General features: G+C 40.4%; 1 protein-coding gene across 1 annotated transcript in view; it reads right to left on the bottom strand.

Annotated features, from left to right (window-relative positions):
- Positions 1 to 21,623, bottom strand: part of LOC128640610 (amiloride-sensitive sodium channel subunit alpha) — a 620,512-nt gene that overhangs the window by 13,297 nt on the left and 585,592 nt on the right. The window contains exon 10 of the mRNA XM_053693079.1: positions 16,458 to 16,533. Coding sequence (XP_053549054.1) covers positions 16,458 to 16,533 — 76 coding nt within the window. The remainder of the gene's footprint in view (positions 1 to 16,457; positions 16,534 to 21,623) is intronic.

The following is a 21,623-nucleotide window of genomic DNA, read 5'->3' as shown; positions in this document are numbered from 1 at the left end:
ACAGTGCACATCTAGTACTCTCCCTGTGATACATAATAGCAAGTTCCTACAGTACAAATCTAGTACTCTCCCTGTGATACATATTAGCAAGGTCCTACAGTACTCATCTAGTACTCCCCCTGTGATACATAATAGCAAGGTCCTACAGTACACATCTAGTCCTCTCCCTGTGATACATAATAGCAAGGTCCTACAGTACACATCTAGTCCTCTCCCTGTGATACATAATAGCAAGGTCCTACAGTACACATCTAGTCCTCTCCCTGTGAATCCATAATAGCAAGGTCCTACAGTACTCATCTAGTCATCTCCCTGTAATACATAATAGCATGGTCCTACAGTACACATCTACTACTCTTCCTGTGATACATAATAGCAAGTTCCTACAGTACACATCTAGAACTCTTCCTGTGATACATAACAGCAAGGTCCTACAGTACACATCTAGTCATCTCCCTGTGATACATAATAACACGGTCCTACAGTACACATCTAGTACTCTCCCTGTGATACATAGTAGCAAGGTTCAACTGTACACATCTAGTACGCTCCCTGAGATACATAATAGCAAGGTCCTACAGTACTCATCTAGTCCTCTCCCTGTGATACATAATACCAAGGTCCTACAGTACTCATCTAGTCCTCTCCCTTTGATACATAATAGCCAGGTCCTACAGTACACATCTAGTACTCTCCCTGTGATACATAATAGCAAGGTCCTACAGTACTCATCTAGTCCTCTCCCTGTGATACATAATAGCAAAGTCTTACAGTACACATCTAGTACTCTCCCTGTGATACATAATAGCAAGGTCCTACAGTACACATCTAGTCCTCTGCCTGTGATACATAATAGCAAGGTCCTACAGTACTCATCTAGTACTCTCCCTGTGATACATAATAGCAAGGTCCTACAGTACACATCTAGTCCTCTCCCTGTGATACATAATAGCAAAGTCTTACAGTACACATCTAGTCCTCTGCCTGTGATACATAATAGCAAGGTCCTACAGTACACATCTAGTACTCTCCCTGTGATACATAATAGCAAGGTCCTACAGTACACATCTAGTCCTCTCCCTGTGATACATAATAGCAAGTTGGTACAGTACACATCTAGTCTTCTCCCTGTGATACATAATAGCAAGGTCCTACAGTATTCATCTAGTACTCTCCCTGTGATACATAATAGCAAGTTGGTACAGTACACATCTAGTCTTCTCCCTGTGACACATAATAGCAAGGTCCTACAGTACACATCTAGTACTCTCCCTGTGATACATAATAGCAAGTTCCTACAGTACACATCTAGTCCTTTCCCTGTGATACATAATAGCAAGGTCCTACAGTACACATCTAGTCCTTTCCCTGTGATACATAATAGCAAGGTCCTACAGTACACATCTAGTCCTCTCCCTGTGATACATAATAGCAAGGTCCTACAGTATTCATCTAGTACTCTCCCTGTGATACATAATAGCAAGGTCCTACAGTACACATCTAGTACGCTCCCTGTGATACATAATAGCAAAGTCTTACAGTACACATCTAGTCCTCTCTCTGTAATACATAATAGCAAGGTCATACAGTACACATCTAGTCCTCTCCCTGTGATACATAATAGCAAGGTCCTACAGTATTCATCTAGTCCTCTCCCTGTAATACATAATAGCAAGGTCCTACAGTACACATCTACTACTCTCCCTGTGATACATAATAGCAAGGTCCTACAGTACACATCTAGTCCTCTCCCTGTGATACATAATAGCAAGGTCCTACAGTGCACATCTAGTCCTCTCCCTGTGATACATAATAGCAAGTTCCTACAGTACACATCTAGTCCTCTCCCTGTGATACATAATAGCAAGGTCCTACAGTACTCATCTAGTACGCTCCCTGTGATACATAATAGCAAGGTCCTACAGTACTCATCTAGTCCTCTCCCTGTGATACATAATAGCAAGGTCCTACAGTACTCATCTAGTACTCTCCCTGTGATACATAATAGCAAGGTCATACAGTACACATCTAGTACTCTGCCTGTGATACATAATAGCAAGGTCCTACAGTACACATCTAGTCCTCTCCCTATGATACATAATAGCAAGGTCCTACCGTACACATCTAGTACTCTCCCTGTGATACATAATAGCAAGGTCCTACAGTACTCATCTAGTCCTCTCCCTGTGATACATAATAGCAAGGTCCTACAGTACTTATCTAGTCCTCTCCCTGTGATACATAATAGCAAGGTCCTACAGTACACATCTAGTCCTCTCCCTGTGATACATAATAGCAAGGTCCTACAGTACACATCTAGTCCTCTCCCTGTGATACATAACAACAAGGTCCTACAGTACACATCTAGTCCTCTCCCTATGATACATAATAGCAAGGTCCTACCGTACACATCTAGTACTCTCCCTGTGATACATAATAGCAAGGTCCTACAGTACACATCTAGTACTCTCCCTGTGATACATAATAGCAAGGTCCTACAGTACTCATCTAGTCCTCTCCCTGTGATACATAATAGCAAGGTCCTACAGTACACATCTAGTCCTCTGCCTGTGATACATAATAGCAAGGTCCTACAGTACACATCTAGTACTCTCCCTGTGATACATAATAGCAAGGTCCTACAGTACACATCTAGTCCTCTCCCTGTGATACATAATAGCAAGGTCCTACAGTACACATCTAGTACTCTCCCTGTGATACATAACAGCAAGGTCATACAGTACACATCTAGTCCTCTCCCTGTGATACATAATAGCAAGGTCCTACAGTACACATCTAGTCCTCTCCCTGTGATACATAACAACAAGGTCCTACAGTACTCATCTAGTCCTCTCCCTGTGATACATAACAACAAGGTCCTACAGTACTCATCTAGTCCTCTCCCTGTGATACATAATAGCAAGGTCCTACAGTACACATCTAGTCCTCTCCCTGTGATACATAATAGCAAGGTCCTAAAGTACACATCTAGTCCTCTCCCTGTGATACATAATAGCAAGGTCCTACAGTACACATCTAGTCCTCTCCCTGTGATACATAATAGCAAGGTCCTACAGTACACATCTAGTCCTCTCCCTGTGATACATAATAGCAAGGTCCTAAAGTACACATCTAGTCCTCTCCCTGTGATACATAATAGCAAGGTCCTACAGTACACATCTAGTACTCTCCCTGTGATACATAATAGCAAGGTCCTACAGTACACATCTAGTACTCTCCCTGTGATACATAATAGCAAGGTCCTACAGTGCACATCTAGTACTCTCCCTGTGATACATAATAGCAAGGTCCTACAGTACACATCTAGTACTCTCCCTGTGATACATAATAGCAAGTTCCTACAGTACACAGCTAGTCCTCTCCCTGTGATACATAATAGCAAGGTCCTACAGTACACATCTAGTACTCTCCCTGTGATACATAATAGGAAGGTCCTACAGTACACATCTAGTCCTCTCCCTGTGATACATAATAGCAAGGTCCTACAGTACACATCTAGTACTCTCCCTGTGATACATAATAGTAAGGTCCTACAGTACACATCTAGTCCTCTCCCTGTGATACATAATAGCAAGGTCCTACAGTACACATCTAGTCCTCTCCCTGTGATACATAATAGCAAGGTCCTACAGTACACATCTAGTACTCTCCCTGTGATACATAATAGTAAGGTCCTACAGTACACATTTACTACTCTCCCTGTGATACATAATAGCAAGGTCCTACAGTACACATCTAGTCCTCTCCCTGTGATACATAATAGTAGACATGTGCATGGAGAAAAAATTCGGTTCGGCTCGGTTCGGATCGATTCTGATTTTTTCGAATTTCGGTTCGGAGTGATTCGAATTTGGAAAAATTTTGAATCAATTCGGATTGGATTTGTTTCGGATTCATTCGGATTCGAATAAATTCGGTTCGGATTTGTTTCGGATTCATTCGGATTCTAATGAATTCGGCTGGATTCGATTTGGAATTTCGGTAAGTGTTAGGTGGGATTAGATTTATACTGTACAATAGTAGTGTTATCCATGGCCATCCGAATTTACTGAATAAATCCGAAGTAATTCGGATTTATTCGGTAAATTCAGCAGTATTTTAATTCGGAAATTCGGTTCGATCCGAATCGCCGAATTTGCCGAATTTTCCGAATTTACGAATCGATCCGAAACGAATCGCACATATCTACATAATACCAAGGTCCTACAGTACTCATCTAGTCCTCTCCCTGTAATACATAATAGCAAGGTCCTACAGTACACATCTAGTCCTCTCCCTGTGATACATAATAGCAAGGTCCTACAGTACTCATCTAGTCCTCTCCCTGTAATACATAATAGCAAGGTCCTACAGTACACATCTAGTCCTCTCCCTATGATACATAATAGCAAGGTCCTACAGTACACATCTAGTACTCTCCCTGTGATACATAATAGCAAGGTCCTACAGTACACATCTAGTACTCTCCCTGTGATACATAATAGTAAGGTCCTACAGTACACATCTAGTCCTCTCCCTATGATACATAATAGCAAGGTCCTACCGTACACATCTAGTACTCTCCCTGTGATACATAATAGCAAGGTCGTACAGTACTCATCTAGTCCTCTCCCTGTGATACATAATAGCAAGGTCCTACAGTACACATTTACTACTCTCCCTGTGATACATAATAGCAAGGTCCTACAGTACACATCTAGTCCTCTCCCTGTGATACATAATAGCAAGGGCCTACAGTACAAATCTAGTCTTCTCCCTGTGATACATAATAGCAAGGTCCTACAGTATTCATCTAGTCCTCTCCCTTTAATACATAATAGCAAGGTCCTACAGTACACCTCTACTACTCTCCCTGTGACACATAATAGCAAGGTCCTACAGTACACATCTAGTCCTCTCCCTGTGATACATAATAGCAAGGTCCTACAGTACACATTTAGTCCTCTCCCTGTGATACATAATAGCAAGGTCCTACAGTACACATCTAGTATTCTCCCTGTGATACATAATAGCAAGGTCCTACAGTACACATCTAGTACTCTCCCTGTGATACATAATAGCAAGGTCCTACAGTACACATCTAGCACTCTCCCTGTGATACATAATAGCAAGGTCCTACTGTACACATCTAGTACTCTCCCTGTGATACATAATAGCAAGGTCCTACAGTACTCATCTAGTACTCTCCCTGTGATACATAATAGCAAGGTCCTACAGTACACATCTAGTACTCTTCCTGTGATACATAATAGCAAGGTCCTACAGTACACATCTAGTACTCTCCCTGTGATACATAATAGTAAGGTCCTACAGTACACATTTACTACTCTCCCTGTGATACATAATAGCAAGGTCCTACAGTACACATCTAGTCCTCTCCCTGTGATACATAATAGTAGACATGTGCATGGAGAAAAAATTCGGTTCGGCTCGGTTCGGATCGATTCTGATTTTTTCGAATTTCGGTTCGGAGTGATTCGAATTTGGAAAAATTTTGAATCAATTCGGATTGGATTTGTTTCGGATTCATTCGGATTCGAATAAATTCGGTTCGGATTTGTTTCGGATTCATTCGGATTCTAATGAATTCGGCTGGATTCGATTCGGAATTTCGGTAAGTGTTAGGTGGGATTAGATTTATACTGTACAATAGTAGTGTTATCCATGGCCATCCGAATTTACTGAATAAATCCGAAGTAATTCGGATTTATTCGGTAAATTCAGCAGTATTTTAATTCGGAAATTCGGTTCGATCCGAATCGCCGAATTTGCCGAATTTTCCGAATTTACGAATCGATCCGAAACGAATCGCACATATCTACATAATAGCAAGGTCCTACAGTACTCATCTAGTCCTCTCCCTGTAATACATAATAGCAAGGTCCTACAGTACACATCTAGTCCTCTCCCTGTGATACATAATAGCAAGGTCCTACAGTACTCATCTAGTCCTCTCCCTGTAATACATAATAGCAAGGTCCTACAGTACACATCTAGTCCTCTCCCTATGATACATAATAGCAAGGTCCTACAGTACACATCTAGTACTCTCCCTGTGATACATAATAGCAAGGTCCTACAGTACACATCTAGTACTCTCCCTGTGATACATAATAGTAAGGTCCTACAGTACACATCTAGTCCTCTCCCTATGATACATAATAGCAAGGTCCTACCGTACACATCTAGTACTCTCCCTGTGATACATAATAGCAAGGTCGTACAGTACTCATCTAGTCCTCTCCCTGTGATATATAATAGCAAGGTCCTAAAGTACACATCTAGTACTTTTCCTGTGATACATAATAGCAAGGTCCTACAGTACACATCTAGTCCTCTCCCTGTGATACATAATAGCAAGGGCCTACAGTACAAATCTAGTCTTCTCCCTGTGATACATAATAGCAAGGTCCTACAGTATTCATCTAGTCCTCTCCCTTTAATACATAATAGCAAGGTCCTACAGTACACCTCTACTACTCTCCCTGTGACACATAATAGCAAGGTCCTACAGTACACATCTAGTACTCTTAGGTCCTACAGTACTCATCTAGTCCTCTCCCTGTGATACATAATTGCAAGGTCCTACCAGTACTCATCTAGGTACGCTCCCTGTAGATACATAATAGCAAGGTCCTACCTTACTCATCTAGACCTGTGAAACATAATAGCAAGGTCTACTACAGTATATATCTAGTACTCTCCTGATGATACATCAATAGCAAGGTCCTACAGTACACAATCTAGTCCCTCTCCTGTGAACATCATAGCAAGGTCCTACCAGTACAATCTCGTATCCTCCCTGTGATACCTCGTAGACAAGGTCCAAACTGTAACACTCTACGTACTCTCCCTCGTGCTACATAATAGCAAGGTCCTACAGTACTCATCTAGTCCTCTCCCTGTGATACATAATAGCAAGGTCCTACAGTACACATCTAGTACTCTCCCTGTGATACATACTAGCAAGGTCCTACAGTACACCATCTAGTCCTCTCCTGTGATACATAAATAGCAAGGTCAAACAGAACACATCTAGTCCCTCTCTCCTGTGATACATAATAGCCAGGTCCTACAGTACACATCTTATATTCTCCTGTGATACATAATAGCAAGGTCCTACAGTACTCATCTAGTCCTCTCCCTGTGATACATAATAGCAAGGTCCTACAGTACACATCTAGTCCTCTCCCTGTGATACATAATAGCAAGGTCCTACAGTACTCATCTAGTACTCTCCCTGTGATACATAATAGCAAGGTCCTACAGTACACATCTAGTACTCTCCCTGTGATACATAATAGCAAGGTCCTACAGTACACATCTAGTCCTCTCCCTGTGATACATAATAGCAAGGTCCTACAGTGCACATCTAGTACTCTCCCTGTGATACATAATAGCAAGTTCCTACAGTAAAAATCTAGTACTCTCCCTGTGATACATAATAGCAAGGTCCTACAGTACACATCTAGTACTCTCCCTGTGATACATAATAGCAAGGTCCTACAGTACACATCTAGTACTCTCCCTGTGATACATAATAGCAAGGTCCTACAGTACACATCTAGTCCTCTCCCTGTGATACATAATAGCAAGGTCCTACAGTACACATCTAGTCCTCTCCCTGTGAATCCATAATAGCAAGGTCCTACAGTTCTCATCTAGTACTCTCCCTGTGATACATAATAGCAAGGTCCTGCAGTACTCATCTAGTACTCTCCCTGTTTTAACATAATAGCAAGGTCCCACAGTACTCATCTAGTACGCTCCCTGTGATACATAATAGCAAGGTCCTACAGTACTCATCTAGTCCTCTCCCTGTGATACATAATAGCAAGGTCCTACAGTACTCATCTAGTACGCTCCCTGTGATACATAATAGCAAGGTCCTACAGTACTCATCTAGTCCCTGTGATACATAATAGCAAGGTTCTACAGTACACATCTACTACTCTCCCTGTGATACATAATAGCAAGGTCCTACAGTACACATCTAGTCCTCTCCCTGTGATACATAATAGCAAGGTCCTACAGTACACATCTAGTATCCTCCCTGTGATACCTCGTAGCAAGGTCCAACTGTACACATCTAGTACTCTCCCTGTGATACATAATAGCAAGGTCCTACAGTACTCATCTAGTCCTCTCCCTGTGATACATAATAGCAAGGTCCTACAGTACACATCTAGTACTCTCCCTGTGATACATAATAGCAAGGTCCTACAGTACACATCTAGTCCTCTCCCTGTGATACATAATAGCAAGGTCAAACAGAACACATCTAGTCCTCTCTCTGTGATACATAATAGCCAGGTCCTACAGTACACATCTTATATTCTCCCTGTGATACATAATAGCAAGGTCCTACAGTACTCATCTAGTCCTCTCCCTGTGATACATAATAGCAAGGTCCTACACTACACATCTAGTCCTCTCCCTGTGATACATAATAGCAAGGTCCTACAGTACTCATCTAGTCCTCTCCCTGTGATACATAATAGCAAGGTCCTACAGTACACATCTAGTCCTCTCCCTGTGATACATAATAGCAAGGTCCTACAGTACACATCTAGTCCTCTCCCCTGTGATACATAATAGCAAGGTCCTACAGTGCACATCTAGTACTCTCCCTGTGATACATAATAGCAAGTTCCTACAGTACAAATCTAGTACTCTCCCTGTGATACATATTAGCAAGGTCCTACAGTACTCATCTAGTACTCCCCCTGTGATACATAATAGCAAGGTCCTACAGTACACATCTAGTCCTCTCCCTGTGATACATAATAGCAAGGTCCTACAGTACACATCTAGTCCTCTCCCTGTGATACATAATAGCAAGGTCCTACAGTACACATCTAGTCCTCTCCCTGTGAATCCATAATAGCAAGGTCCTACAGTACTCATCTAGTCATCTCCCTGTAATACATAATAGCATGGTCCTACAGTACACATCTACTACTCTTCCTGTGATACATAATAGCAAGTTCCTACAGTACACATCTAGAACTCTTCCTGTGATACATAACAGCAAGGTCCTACAGTACACATCTAGTCATCTCCCTGTGATACATAATAACACGGTCCTACAGTACACATCTAGTACTCTCCCTGTGATACATAGTAGCAAGGTTCAACTGTACACATCTAGTACGCTCCCTGAGATACATAATAGCAAGGTCCTACAGTTACTCATCTAGTCCTCTCCCTGTGATACATAATACCAAGGTCCTACAGTACTCATCTAGTCCTCTCCCTTTGATACATAATAGCCAGGTCCTACAGTACACATCTAGTACTCTCCCTGTGATACATAATAGCAAGGTCCTACAGTACTCATCTAGTCCTCTCCCTGTGATACATAATAGCAAGGTCCTACAGTACACATCTAGTACTCTCCCTGTGATACATAATAGCAAGGTCCTACAGTACACATCTAGTCCTCTGCCTGTGATACATAATAGCAAGGTCCTACAGTACTCATCTAGTACTCTCCCTGTGATACATAATAGCAAGGTCCTACAGTACACATCTAGTCCTCTCCCTGTGATACATAATAGCAAAGTCTTACAGTACACATCTAGTCCTCTGCCTGTGATACATAATAGCAAGGTCCTACAGTACACATCTAGTACTCTCCCTGTGATACATAATAGCAAGGTCCTACAGTACACATCTAGTCCTCTCCCTGTGATACATAATAGCAAGTTGGTACAGTACACATCTAGTCTTCTCCCTGTGATACATAATAGCAAGGTCCTACAGTATTCATCTAGTACTCTCCCTGTGATACATAATAGCAAGTTGGTACAGTACACATCTAGTCTTCTCCCTGTGACACATAATAGCAAGGTCCTACAGTACACATCTAGTACTCTCCCTGTGATACATAATAGCAAGTTCCTACAGTACACATCTAGTCCTTTCCCTGTGATACATAATAGCAAGATCCTACAGTACACATCTAGTCCTTTCCCTGTGATACATAATAGCAAGGTCCTACAGTACACATCTAGTCCTCTCCCTGTGATACATAATAGCAAGGTCCTACAGTATTCATCTAGTACTCTCCCTGTGATACATAATAGCAAGGTCCTACAGTACACATCTAGTACGCTCCCTGTGATACATAATAGCAAAGTCTTACAGTACACATCTAGTCCTCTCTCTGTAATACATAATAGCAAGGTCATACAGTACACATCTAGTCCTCTCCCTGTGATACATAATAGCAAGGTCCTACAGTATTCATCTAGTCCTCTCCCTGTAATACATAATAGCAAGGTCCTACAGTACACATCTACTACTCTCCCTGTGATACATAATAGCAAGGTCCTACAGTACACATCTAGTCCTCTCCCTGTGATACATAATAGCAAGGTCCTACAGTGCACATCTAGTCCTCTCCCTGTGATACATAATAGCAAGGTCCTACAGTACACATCTAGTCCTCTCCCTGTGATACATAATAGCAAGGTCCTACAGTACTCATCTAGTACGCTCCCTGTGATACATAATAGCAAGGTCCTACAGTACTCATCTAGTCCTCTCCCTGTGATACATAATAGCAAGGTCCTACAGTACTCATCTAGTACTCTCCCTGTGATACATAATAGCAAGGTCATACAGTACACATCTAGTACTCTGCCTGTGATACATAATAGCAAGGTCCTACAGTACACATCTAGTCCTCTCCCTATGATACATAATAGCAAGGTCCTACCGTACACATCTAGTACTCTCCCTGTGATACATAATAGCAAGGTCCTACAGTACTCATCTAGTCCTCTCCCTGTGATACATAATAGCAAGGTCCTACAGTACTCATCTAGTCCTCTCCCTGTGATACATAATAGCAAGGTCCTACAGTACACATCTAGTCCTCTCCCTGTGATACATAATAGCAAGGTCCTACAGTACACATCTAGTCCTCTCCCTGTGATACATAACAACAAGGTCCTACAGTACACATCTAGTCCTCTCCCTATGATACATAATAGCAAGGTCCTACAGTACACATCTAGTACTCTCCCTGTGATACATAATAGCAAGGTCCTACAGTACACATCTAGTACTCTCCCTGTGATACATAATAGCAAGGTCCTACAGTACTCATCTAGTCCTCTCCCTGTGATACATAATAGCAAGGTCCTACAGTACACATCTAGTCCTCTCCCTGTGATACATAATAGCAAGGTCCTACAGTACACATCTAGTACTCTCCCCTGTGATACATAATAGCAAGGTCCTACAGTACACATCTAGTCCTCTCCCTGTGATACATAATAGCAAGGTCCTACAGTACACATCTAGTACTCTCCCTGTGATACATAACAGCAAGGTCATACAGTACACATCTAGTCCTCTCCCTGTGATACATAATAGCAAGGTCCTACAGTACACATCTAGTCCTCTCCCTGTGATACATAACAACAAGGTCCTACAGTACTCATCTAGTCCTCTCCCTGTGATACATAACAACAAGGTCCTACAGTACTCATCTAGTCCTCTCCCTGTGATACATAATAGCAAGGTCCTACAGTACACATCTAGTCCTCTCCCTGTGATACATAATAGCAAGGTCTAAAGTACACATCTAGTCCTCTCCCTGTGATACATAATAGCAAGGTCCTACAGTACACATCTAGTCCTCTCCCTGTGATACATAATAGCAAGGTCCTACAGTACACATCTAGTCCTCTCCCTGTGATACATAATAGCAAGGTCCTACAGTACACATCTAGTCCTCTCCCTGTGATACATAATAGCAAGGTCCTACAGTACACATCTAGTACTCTCCCTGTGATACATAATAGCAAGGTCCTACAGTACACATCTAGTACTCTCCCTGTGATACATAATAGCAAGGTCCTACAGTACACATCTAGTACTCTCCCTGTGATACATAATAGCAAGGTCCTACAGTACACATCTAGTACTCTCCCTGTGATACATAATAGCAAGTTCCTACAGTACACAGCTAGTCCTCTCCCTGTGATACATAATAGCAAGGTCCTACAGTACACATCTAGTACTCTCCCCTGTGATACATAATAGGAAGGTCCTACAGTACACATCTAGTCCTCTCCCTGTGATACATAATAGCAAGGTCCTACAGTACACATCTAGTACTCTCCCTGTGATACATAATAGTAAGGTCCTACAGTACACATCTAGTCCCTCTCCCTGTGATACATAATAGCAAGGTCCTACAGTACACATCTAGTCCTCTCCCTGTGATACATAATAGCAAGGTCCTACAGTACTCATCTAGTACTCTCCCTGTGATACATAATAGCAAGGTCCTACAGTACACATTTACTACTCTCCCTGTGATACATAATAGCAAGGTCCTACAGTACACATCTAGTCCTCTCCCTGTGATACATAATAGTAGACATGTGCATGGAGAAAAAATTCGGTTCGGCTCGGTTCGGATCGATTCTGATTTTTTCGAATTTCGGTTCGGAGTGATTCGAATTTGGAAAAATTTTGAATCAATTCGGATTGGATTTGTTTCGGATTCATTCGGATTCGAATAAATTCGGTTCGGATTTGTTTCGGATTCATTCGGATTCTAATGAATTCGGCTGGATTCGATTTGGAATTTCGGTAAGTGTTAGGTGGGATTAGATTTATACTGTACAATAGTAGTGTTATCCATGGCCATCCGAATTTACTGAATAAATCCGAAGTAATTCGGATTTATTCGGTAAATTCAGCAGTATTTTAATTCGGAAATTCGGTTCGATCCGAATCGCCGAATTTGCCGAATTTTCCGAATTTACGAATCGATCCGAAACGAATCGCACATATCTACATAATACCAAGGTCCTACAGTACTCATCTAGTCCTCTCCCTGTAATACATAATAGCAAGGTCCTACAGTACACATCTAGTCCTCTCCCTGTGATACATAATAGCAAGGTCCTACAGTACTCATCTAGTCCTCTCCCTGTGATACATAATAGCAAGGTCCTACAGTACACATCTAGTCCTCTCCCTATGATACATAATAGCAAGGTCCTACAGTACACATCTAGTACTCTCCCTGTGATACATAATAGCAAGGTCCTACAGTACACATCTAGTACTCTCCCTGTGATACATAATAGTAAGGTCCTACAGTACACATCTAGTCCTCTCCCTATGATACATAATAGCAAGGTCCTACCGTACACATCTAGTACTCTCCCTGTGATACATAATAGCAAGGTCGTACAGTACTCATCTAGTCCTCTCCCTGTGATATATAATAGCAAGGTCCTAAAGTACACATCTAGTACTTTTCCTGTGATACATAATAGCAAGGTCCTACAGTACACATCTAGTCCTCTCCCTGTGATACATATAGCAAGGGCCTACAGTACAAATCTAGTCTTCTCCCTGTGATACATAATAGCAAGGTCCTACAGTATTCATCTAGTCCTCTCCCTTTAATACATAATAGCAAGGTCCTACAGTACACCTCTACTACTCTCCCTGTGACACATAATAGCAAGGTCCTACAGTACACATCTAGTACTCTTCCTGTGATACATAATAGCAAGGTCCTACAGTACACATTTAGTCCTCTCCCTGTGATACATAATAGCAAGGTCCTACAGTACACATCTAGTACTCTCCCTGTGATACATAATAGCAAGGTCCTACAGTACACATCTAGTACTCTCCCTGTGATACATAATAGCAAGGTCCTACAGTACACATCTAGCACTCTCCCTGTGATACATAATAGCAAGGTCCTACTGTACACATCTAGTACTCTCCCTGTGATACATAATAGCAAAGTCCTACAGTACTCATCTAGTACTCTCCCTGTGATACATAATAGCAAGGTCCTACAGTACACATCTAGTACTCTTCCTGTGATACATAATAGCAAGGTCCTACAGTACACATCTAGTACTCTCCCTGTGATACATAATAGTAAGGTCCTACAGTACACATTTACTACTCTCCCTGTGATACATAATAGCAAGGTCCTACAGTACACATCTAGTCCTCTCCCTGTGATACATAATAGTAGACATGTGCATGGAGAAAAAATTCGGTTCGGCTCGGTTCGGATCGATTCTGATTTTTTCGAATTTCGGTTCGGAGTGATTCGAATTTGGAAAAATTTTGAATCAATTCGGATTGGATTTGTTTCGGATTCATTCGGATTCGAATAAATTCGGTTCGGATTTGTTTCGGATTCATTCGGATTCTAATGAATTCGGCTGGATTCGATTCGGAATTTCGGTAAGTGTTAGGTGGGATTAGATTTATACTGTACAATAGTAGTGTTATCCATGGCCATCCGAATTTACTGAATAAATCCGAAGTAATTCGGATTTATTCGGTAAATTCAGCAGTATTTTAATTCGGAAATTCGGTTCGATCCGAATCGCCGAATTTGCCGAATTTTCCGAATTTACGAATCGATCCGAAACGAATCGCACATATCTACATAATAGCAAGGTCCTACAGTACTCATCTAGTCCTCTCCCTGTAATACATAATAGCAAGGTCCTACAGTACACATCTAGTCCTCTCCCTGTGATACATAATAGCAAGGTCCTACAGTACTCATCTAGTCCTCTCCCTGTGATACATAATAGCAAGGTCCTACAGTACACATCTAGTCCTCTCCCTGTGATACATAATAGCAAGGTCCTACAGTACACATCTAGTACTCTCCCTGTGATACATAATAGCAAGGTCCTACAGTACACATCTAGTACTCTCCCTGTGATACATAATAGCAAGGTCCTACAGTACACATCTAGTCCTCTCCCTATGATACATAATAGCAAGGTCCTACCGTACACATCTAGTACTCTCCCTGTGATACATAATAGCAAGATCCTACAGTACACATCTACTCCTCTCCCTGTGATATATAATAGCAAGGTCCTAAAGTACACATCTAGTACTTTTCCTGTGATACATAATAGCAAGGTCCTACAGTACACATCTAGTCCTCTCCCTGTGATACATAATAGCAAGGGCCTACAGTACAAATCTAGTCTTCTCCCTGTGATACATAATAGCAAGGTCCTACAGTATTCATCTAGTCCTCTCCCTTTAATACATAATAGCAAGGTCCTACAGTACACCTCTACTACTCTCCCTGTGACACATAATAGCAAGGTCCTACAGTACACATCTAGTACTCTTCCTGTGATACATAATAGCAAGGTCCTACAGTACACATTTAGTCCTCTCCCTGTGATACATAATAGCAAGGTCCTACAGTACACATCTAGTATTCTCCCTGTGATACATAATAGCAAGGTCCTACAGTACACATCTAGTACTCTCCCTGTGATACATAATAGCAAGGTCCTACAGTACACATCTAGCACTCTCCCTGTGATACATAATAGCAAGGTCCTACTGTACACATCTAGTACTCTCCCTGTGATACATAATAGCAAAGTCCTACAGTACTCATCTAGTACTCTCCCTGTGATACATAATAGCAAGGTCCTACAGTACACATCTAGTACTCTCCCTGTGATACATAATAGCAAGGTCCTACAGTTCTCATCTATTACTCTCCCTGTGATACATAATAGCAAGGTCCCACAGTACTCATCTAGTATGCTCCCTGTGATACATAATAGCAAGGTCCTACAGTATATATCTAGTACTCTTCCTGTGATTTATAATACCAAGGTTCTACAGTACTCATCTAGTACTCTCCCTGTGATACATAATAGCAAGGTCCCACAGTACTCATCTAGTACTCTCCCTGTGATATATATAATAGGAAGGACCTACAGTACCCATCCAGTATTCTCCCAATGATATATAATAGCAAGGTCCTACAGTACTCATCTAGTACTCTCCCTGTGATACATAATAGTAAAAACCTACAGTACTCATCTAGTACTCTCCCTGTGATACATAATAGCAAGGTCCTACAGTACACATCTAGTACTCTCCCTGTGATACATAATAGCAAGGTCCTACAGTTCTCATCTATTACTCTCCCTGTGATACATAATAGCAAGGTCCCACAGTACTCATCTAGTATGCTCCCTGTGATACATAATAGCAAGGTCCTACAGTATATATCTAGTACTCTTCCTGTGATTTATAATACCAAGGTTCTACAGTACTCATCTAGTACTCTCCCTGTGATACATAATAGCAAGGTCCCACAGTACTCATCTAGTACTCTCCCTGTGATATATATAATAGGAAGGACCTTCAGAACCCATCCAGTATTCTCCCAATGATATATAATAGCAAGGTCCTACAGTACTCATCTAGTACTCTCCCTGTGATACATAATAGCAAAAACCTACAGTACTCATCTAGTACTCTCCTTGTGATAAATTACAGAGATCCCACTAGTAAGTTCATTTTGTACTATAACTCTCCCTGTGATACATAATAGCATGTTCCTGCAATACAAAATAGAAACATTTTCTTGACATTCTTACATTAATTGTTGGAGATTCCTGGGTAGTTTTGTAATTTAGTTCTTCAAAGTAAATATTAAGTTTTGCAATTCCATTTCTGAAAAAGAGAAATATGGTATTAATGTTTGACCCTGGTCATGTATTGTATGAGTGTTAAGAGTGGGGAACATATAGGAGGATATTTATCAAAGGTCTGGCGGACCTGATCCGACAGTGCAGATCAGGTCCACCTGACCTCGCTGAATGCGGAGAGCAATACGCTCTCCGTATTCAGCATGCAACGCCGCCCCCTGCAGATTTGAGGCCAATCGGCCGCCAGCAGGGAGGTGTCAATCAACCCGTTTGTATTCGATCAGGTTAATTTTCGGCGCCTGTCTGTCCGCCTGCTCACAGCAGACGGACAGGGTTATGGAGCAGCAGGCTCACTAGAAACACGGGCCCTCAAGATCCATCCGGAGCTTGATAAATGGGCCACCTTGACTGTATATTAGAGTGAGGGAATTATAAAGGGTGACCATTACAGAAAAAAAATATATATAGACTGAATATTAGGGGGTGAGGATTATAACAATTTAGCATTAGAGAGTGGAGGTTATATAGACTGGGCATTAGAGAGTGGAGATTATATAGACTGGACATTAGAGAGTGGAGATTATATAGACTGGACATTAGAGAGTGGAGATTATATAGACTAGACATTAGAGTGTGGAGATTATATAGACTGGGCATTAGAGAATAAAGATTATATAGACTGGGCATTAGAGAGTGGAGATTATATAGACTGGGCATTAGAGAGTGGAGATTATATAGACTGGGCATTAGAGAGTGGAGATTATATAGACTGGGCATTAGAGAATAAAGATTATATAGACTGGGCATTAGAGTGTGGAAATTATATAGACTGGACATTAGAGAGTGGAGATTATATAGACTGGGCATTAGAGAATAAAGATTATATAGACTGGGCATTAGAGAGTGGAGATTATATAGACTGGACATTAGAGTGTGGAGATTATATAGACTGGGCATTAGATAATAAAGATTATATAGACTGGGCATTAGAGTGTGGAGATTATATAGACTGGGCATTAGAGAATAAAGATTATATAGACTGGGCATTAGAGAGTGGAGATTATATAGACTGGACATTAGAGAGTGGAGATTACATAGACTAGACATTAGAGTGTGGAGATTATATAGACTGGGCATTAGAGAGTGGAGATTATATAGACTGGACATTAGAGAGTGGAGATTATATAGACTGGACATTAGAGAGTGGAGATTATATAGACTGGGCATTAGAGAGTGGAGATTATATAGACTGGACATTAGAGTGTGGAGATTATATAGACTGGGCATTAGAGAATAAAGATTATATAGACTGGGCATTAGAGTGTGGAAATTATATAGACTGGACATTAGAGAGTGGAGATTATATAGACTGGGCATTAGAGAGTGGAGATTATATAGACTGGGCATTAGAGAGTGGAGATTATATAGACTGGGCATTAGAGAGTGGAGATTATATAGACTGGGCATTAGAGAGTGGAGATTATATAGACTGGGCATTAGAGAGTGGAGATTATATAGACTGGGCATTAGAGAGTGGAGATTATATAGACTGGACATTAGAGAGTGGAAATTATATAGACTGGGCATTAGAGAATAAAGATTATATAGACTGGGCATTAGAGTGTGGAGATTATATAGACTGGACATTAGAGAGTGGAAATTATATAGACTGGGCATTAGAGAGTGGAGATTATATAGACTGGACATTAGAGAGTGGAGATTATATAGACTGGGCATTAGAGAGTGGAGATTATATAGACTGGGCATTAGAGAGTGGAGATTATATAGACTGGGCATTAGAGAGTGGAGATTATGTAGACTGGACATTAGAGAGTGGAGATTATATAGACTGGACATTAGAGAGTGGAAATTATATAGACTGGGCATTAGAGAATAAAGATTATATAGACTGGGCATTAGAGTGTGGAGATTATATAGACTGGGCATTAGAGAGTGGAGATTATATAGACTGGGCATTATAGAATAAAGATTATATAGACTGGGCATTAGAGAGTGGAGATTATATAGACTGGACATTAGAGAGTGGAGATTATATAGACTGGGCATTAGAGAGTGGAAATTATATAGACTGGGCATTAGAGAGTGGAGATTATATAGACTGGGCATTAGAGAGTGGAAATTATATAGACTGGGCATTAGAGAATAAAGATTATATAGACTGGGCATTAGAGAGTGGAGATTATATAGACTGGGCATTAGAGAGTGGAGATTATATAGACTGGACATTAGAGAGTGGAAATTATATAGACTGGGCATTAGAGAGTGGAAATTATATAGACTGGACATTAGAGAGTGGAAATTATATAGACTGGGCATTAGAGAATAAAGATTATATAGACTGGACATTAGAGAGTGGAAATTATAAAGACTGGGCATTAGAGAGTGGAAATTATATAGACTGGGCATTAGAGAGTGGAGATTATATAGACTGGGCATTAGAGAGTGGAAATTATATAGACTGGGCATTAGAGAGTGGAGATTATATAGACTGGGCATTAGAGAGTAGAAATTATAAAGACTGGGCATTAGAGACTAAAGATAATATAGACTGGACATTAGAGAGTGGAAATGATATAGACTGGGCATTAGAGAGTGGAGATTATATAGACTGGGCATTAGAGAGTAGAAATTATAAAGACTAGGCATTAGAGAATAAAGATTATATAGACTGGACATTAGAGAGTGGAAATTATATAGACTGGGCATTAGAGAGTGGATATTATATAGACTGGGCATTAGAGAGTAGAAATTATAAAGACTGGGCATTAGAGAATAAAGATTATATAGACTGGACATTAGATAGTGGAAATTATGTAGACTAGACATTAGAGAGTAAAGGATATATAGACTGGGTATTAGAGAGTGGAGATTATATAGACTGGGCATTAGAGAGTGGAGATTATATAGACTGGGCATTAGAGTAGAGATTATATAGACTGGGCATTAGAGAGTGGAGATTATATAGACTGGGCATTAGAGAGTGGAGATTATATAGACTGGGCATTAGAGAGTGGAGATTATATAGACTGGACATTAGAGTGTGGAGATTATATAGACTGGGCATTAGAGAATAAAGATTATATAGACTGGGCATTAGAGTGTGGAAATTATATAGACTGGGCATTAGAGAGTGGATGTTATATAGACTGGGTATTAGAGAGTGGAGAATATATAGACTGGGCATTAGAGAATGGAGATTATATAGACTGGACATTAGAGAGTGGAGATTATTTAGACAATATAAGAGTGGAGATTATATTGATTGATCATTAGAGTGTGGAGATTATTTAGACTGAATATTAGAGTGATAAAAGAAACCTGTAGGGACAGATGAAGAGGTGCCTCATAAAACAATATCGTCTGTACAGGTGAGACAAATAGAATGAAGACAACCCAAAGCAGGTGGGTACTCACATATGGAGCGGCACTTGGATGGTGCCTAACAACGCAGGCCAGGACCTCACAAAGTTGCCTGACAGACTACCACGCCGACCAGACCACGTGGGGATCGATCACCAATCAGGAGTTCCAATGCGCTCTACGTATCATGATGTTAGGCACCATCCAAGTGCCGCTCCATATGTGAATACCCACGTGCTTTGGGTTGTCTTGGTTTTTTTGTCTCACCTGTACAGACGATATTATTTTATGAGGCGCCTCTTTATCTGTCCCTACAGGTTTCTTTCATCTGTCTACCATCTCAAGAGTGCTGCCTTTATGTACTGTTTATCTTGGTGATTCTGGTCTTGTTTGGTCTGCGCATATATCTCTTTTTTTTTTATTTAACAAACTACCAATACAATAAAACACATTAATACATCCACACAATATACACTTAAACAAGACATACAATAACATATCTTATCATGTCGTAGGAGCCTCATCTATTATCAATTGCTCTCTTATTATAGTAGGATCAATAAGCCCTATTTCTTCAGATTTGGTATCTTTTTAACTATTATGTGAACATAAGTCTATTTTATGCTACTTTCCCATATTTCTTTTGCCTCTATATAGATCTCTATATTGCCATTTTTCATGAAATGGTATTCTTCATTTAAAATACACATTAACCCACTCTTCCTTTGTAGGTATATCGGGTGATTTCCATTTTTTTAGAATAAATTTTTTTGCACCACTAAACATTGTTTGATAAACATATCTCTTTGATTTGTTGATCTTACTGTCTATGTTGTTTAGTATTGCTGCTAAAAAATTATTTAAATTGTGAGGTTTTGAACCCTTTTCCACTATCATTAAAACATGGGACCAAAACTTCTATGGGCAGAACCATAAGATATGCAAGATATTGCCTCTACCTTCACACTCTCTCCAGCATCTATCATGTGTGTGGGTGTAATTTTTTTGTTTTCTAGTGGGAGTGAGGTACCATCTTGTCAAGATTTTTAAATTTTGTTCTACTACTCTTGCCGATACTGATGATTTAGCTGTCCGGTGGAAAATGTTCAGCAAAATTTTTATATCTATCCTTTCCCCTAGTTCCTCTTGCCAGTTATGTGTATAACTAGGGTTTTTTCTATCCCATTCATCAATAAAGCATATGATTTAGATAGAAGGTGTTTTACATTAGATTTAACCTTACAAAGGTTCTCCAAATGTGTTGGTTTCCTTAATATCTTATCCTTATCTGCATGTGTATAAATATAATGATATAGTTGTGTGTAGGGGAACCATCCTATTAGTCATCTCATATCTTTAGCCCAAAGTTCCTCTTGGAGACATATCCTCCCTTCTTTCGTTATATCTGCTATCCTATAGTTATTGGAAGTGTTATCTCCTTTAAATTGACCTTTTAGGAAATTTTGGTTCTCCACTACAGATAGCAGAGGCGATGGAATAGAGGACAGATCTGGATTCTTTTTTAGAAGTTGGTCCCAATATTAGGGTAGATTATTTAGATTGGGCATTAGAGAGTTGAAATTATATAGATTGAATATTAGAGTGTGGAGAATATATAGACGGGTAATTAGAGAATGGTTATCATATAGATTGGGCATTAGAGAGTGGATATTATATAGACTGGGAATTAGAGAGTGGAGATTATATAGACTGGGAATTAGAGAGTGGAGATTA

The sequence above is a fragment of the Bombina bombina genome, chromosome 9 (assembly GCF_027579735.1).
Source record: "Bombina bombina isolate aBomBom1 chromosome 9, aBomBom1.pri, whole genome shotgun sequence".
NCBI classification, from domain to species: domain Eukaryota; kingdom Metazoa; phylum Chordata; class Amphibia; order Anura; family Bombinatoridae; genus Bombina; species Bombina bombina.
This window is presented reverse-complemented; position numbering and strand designations above follow the sequence as displayed.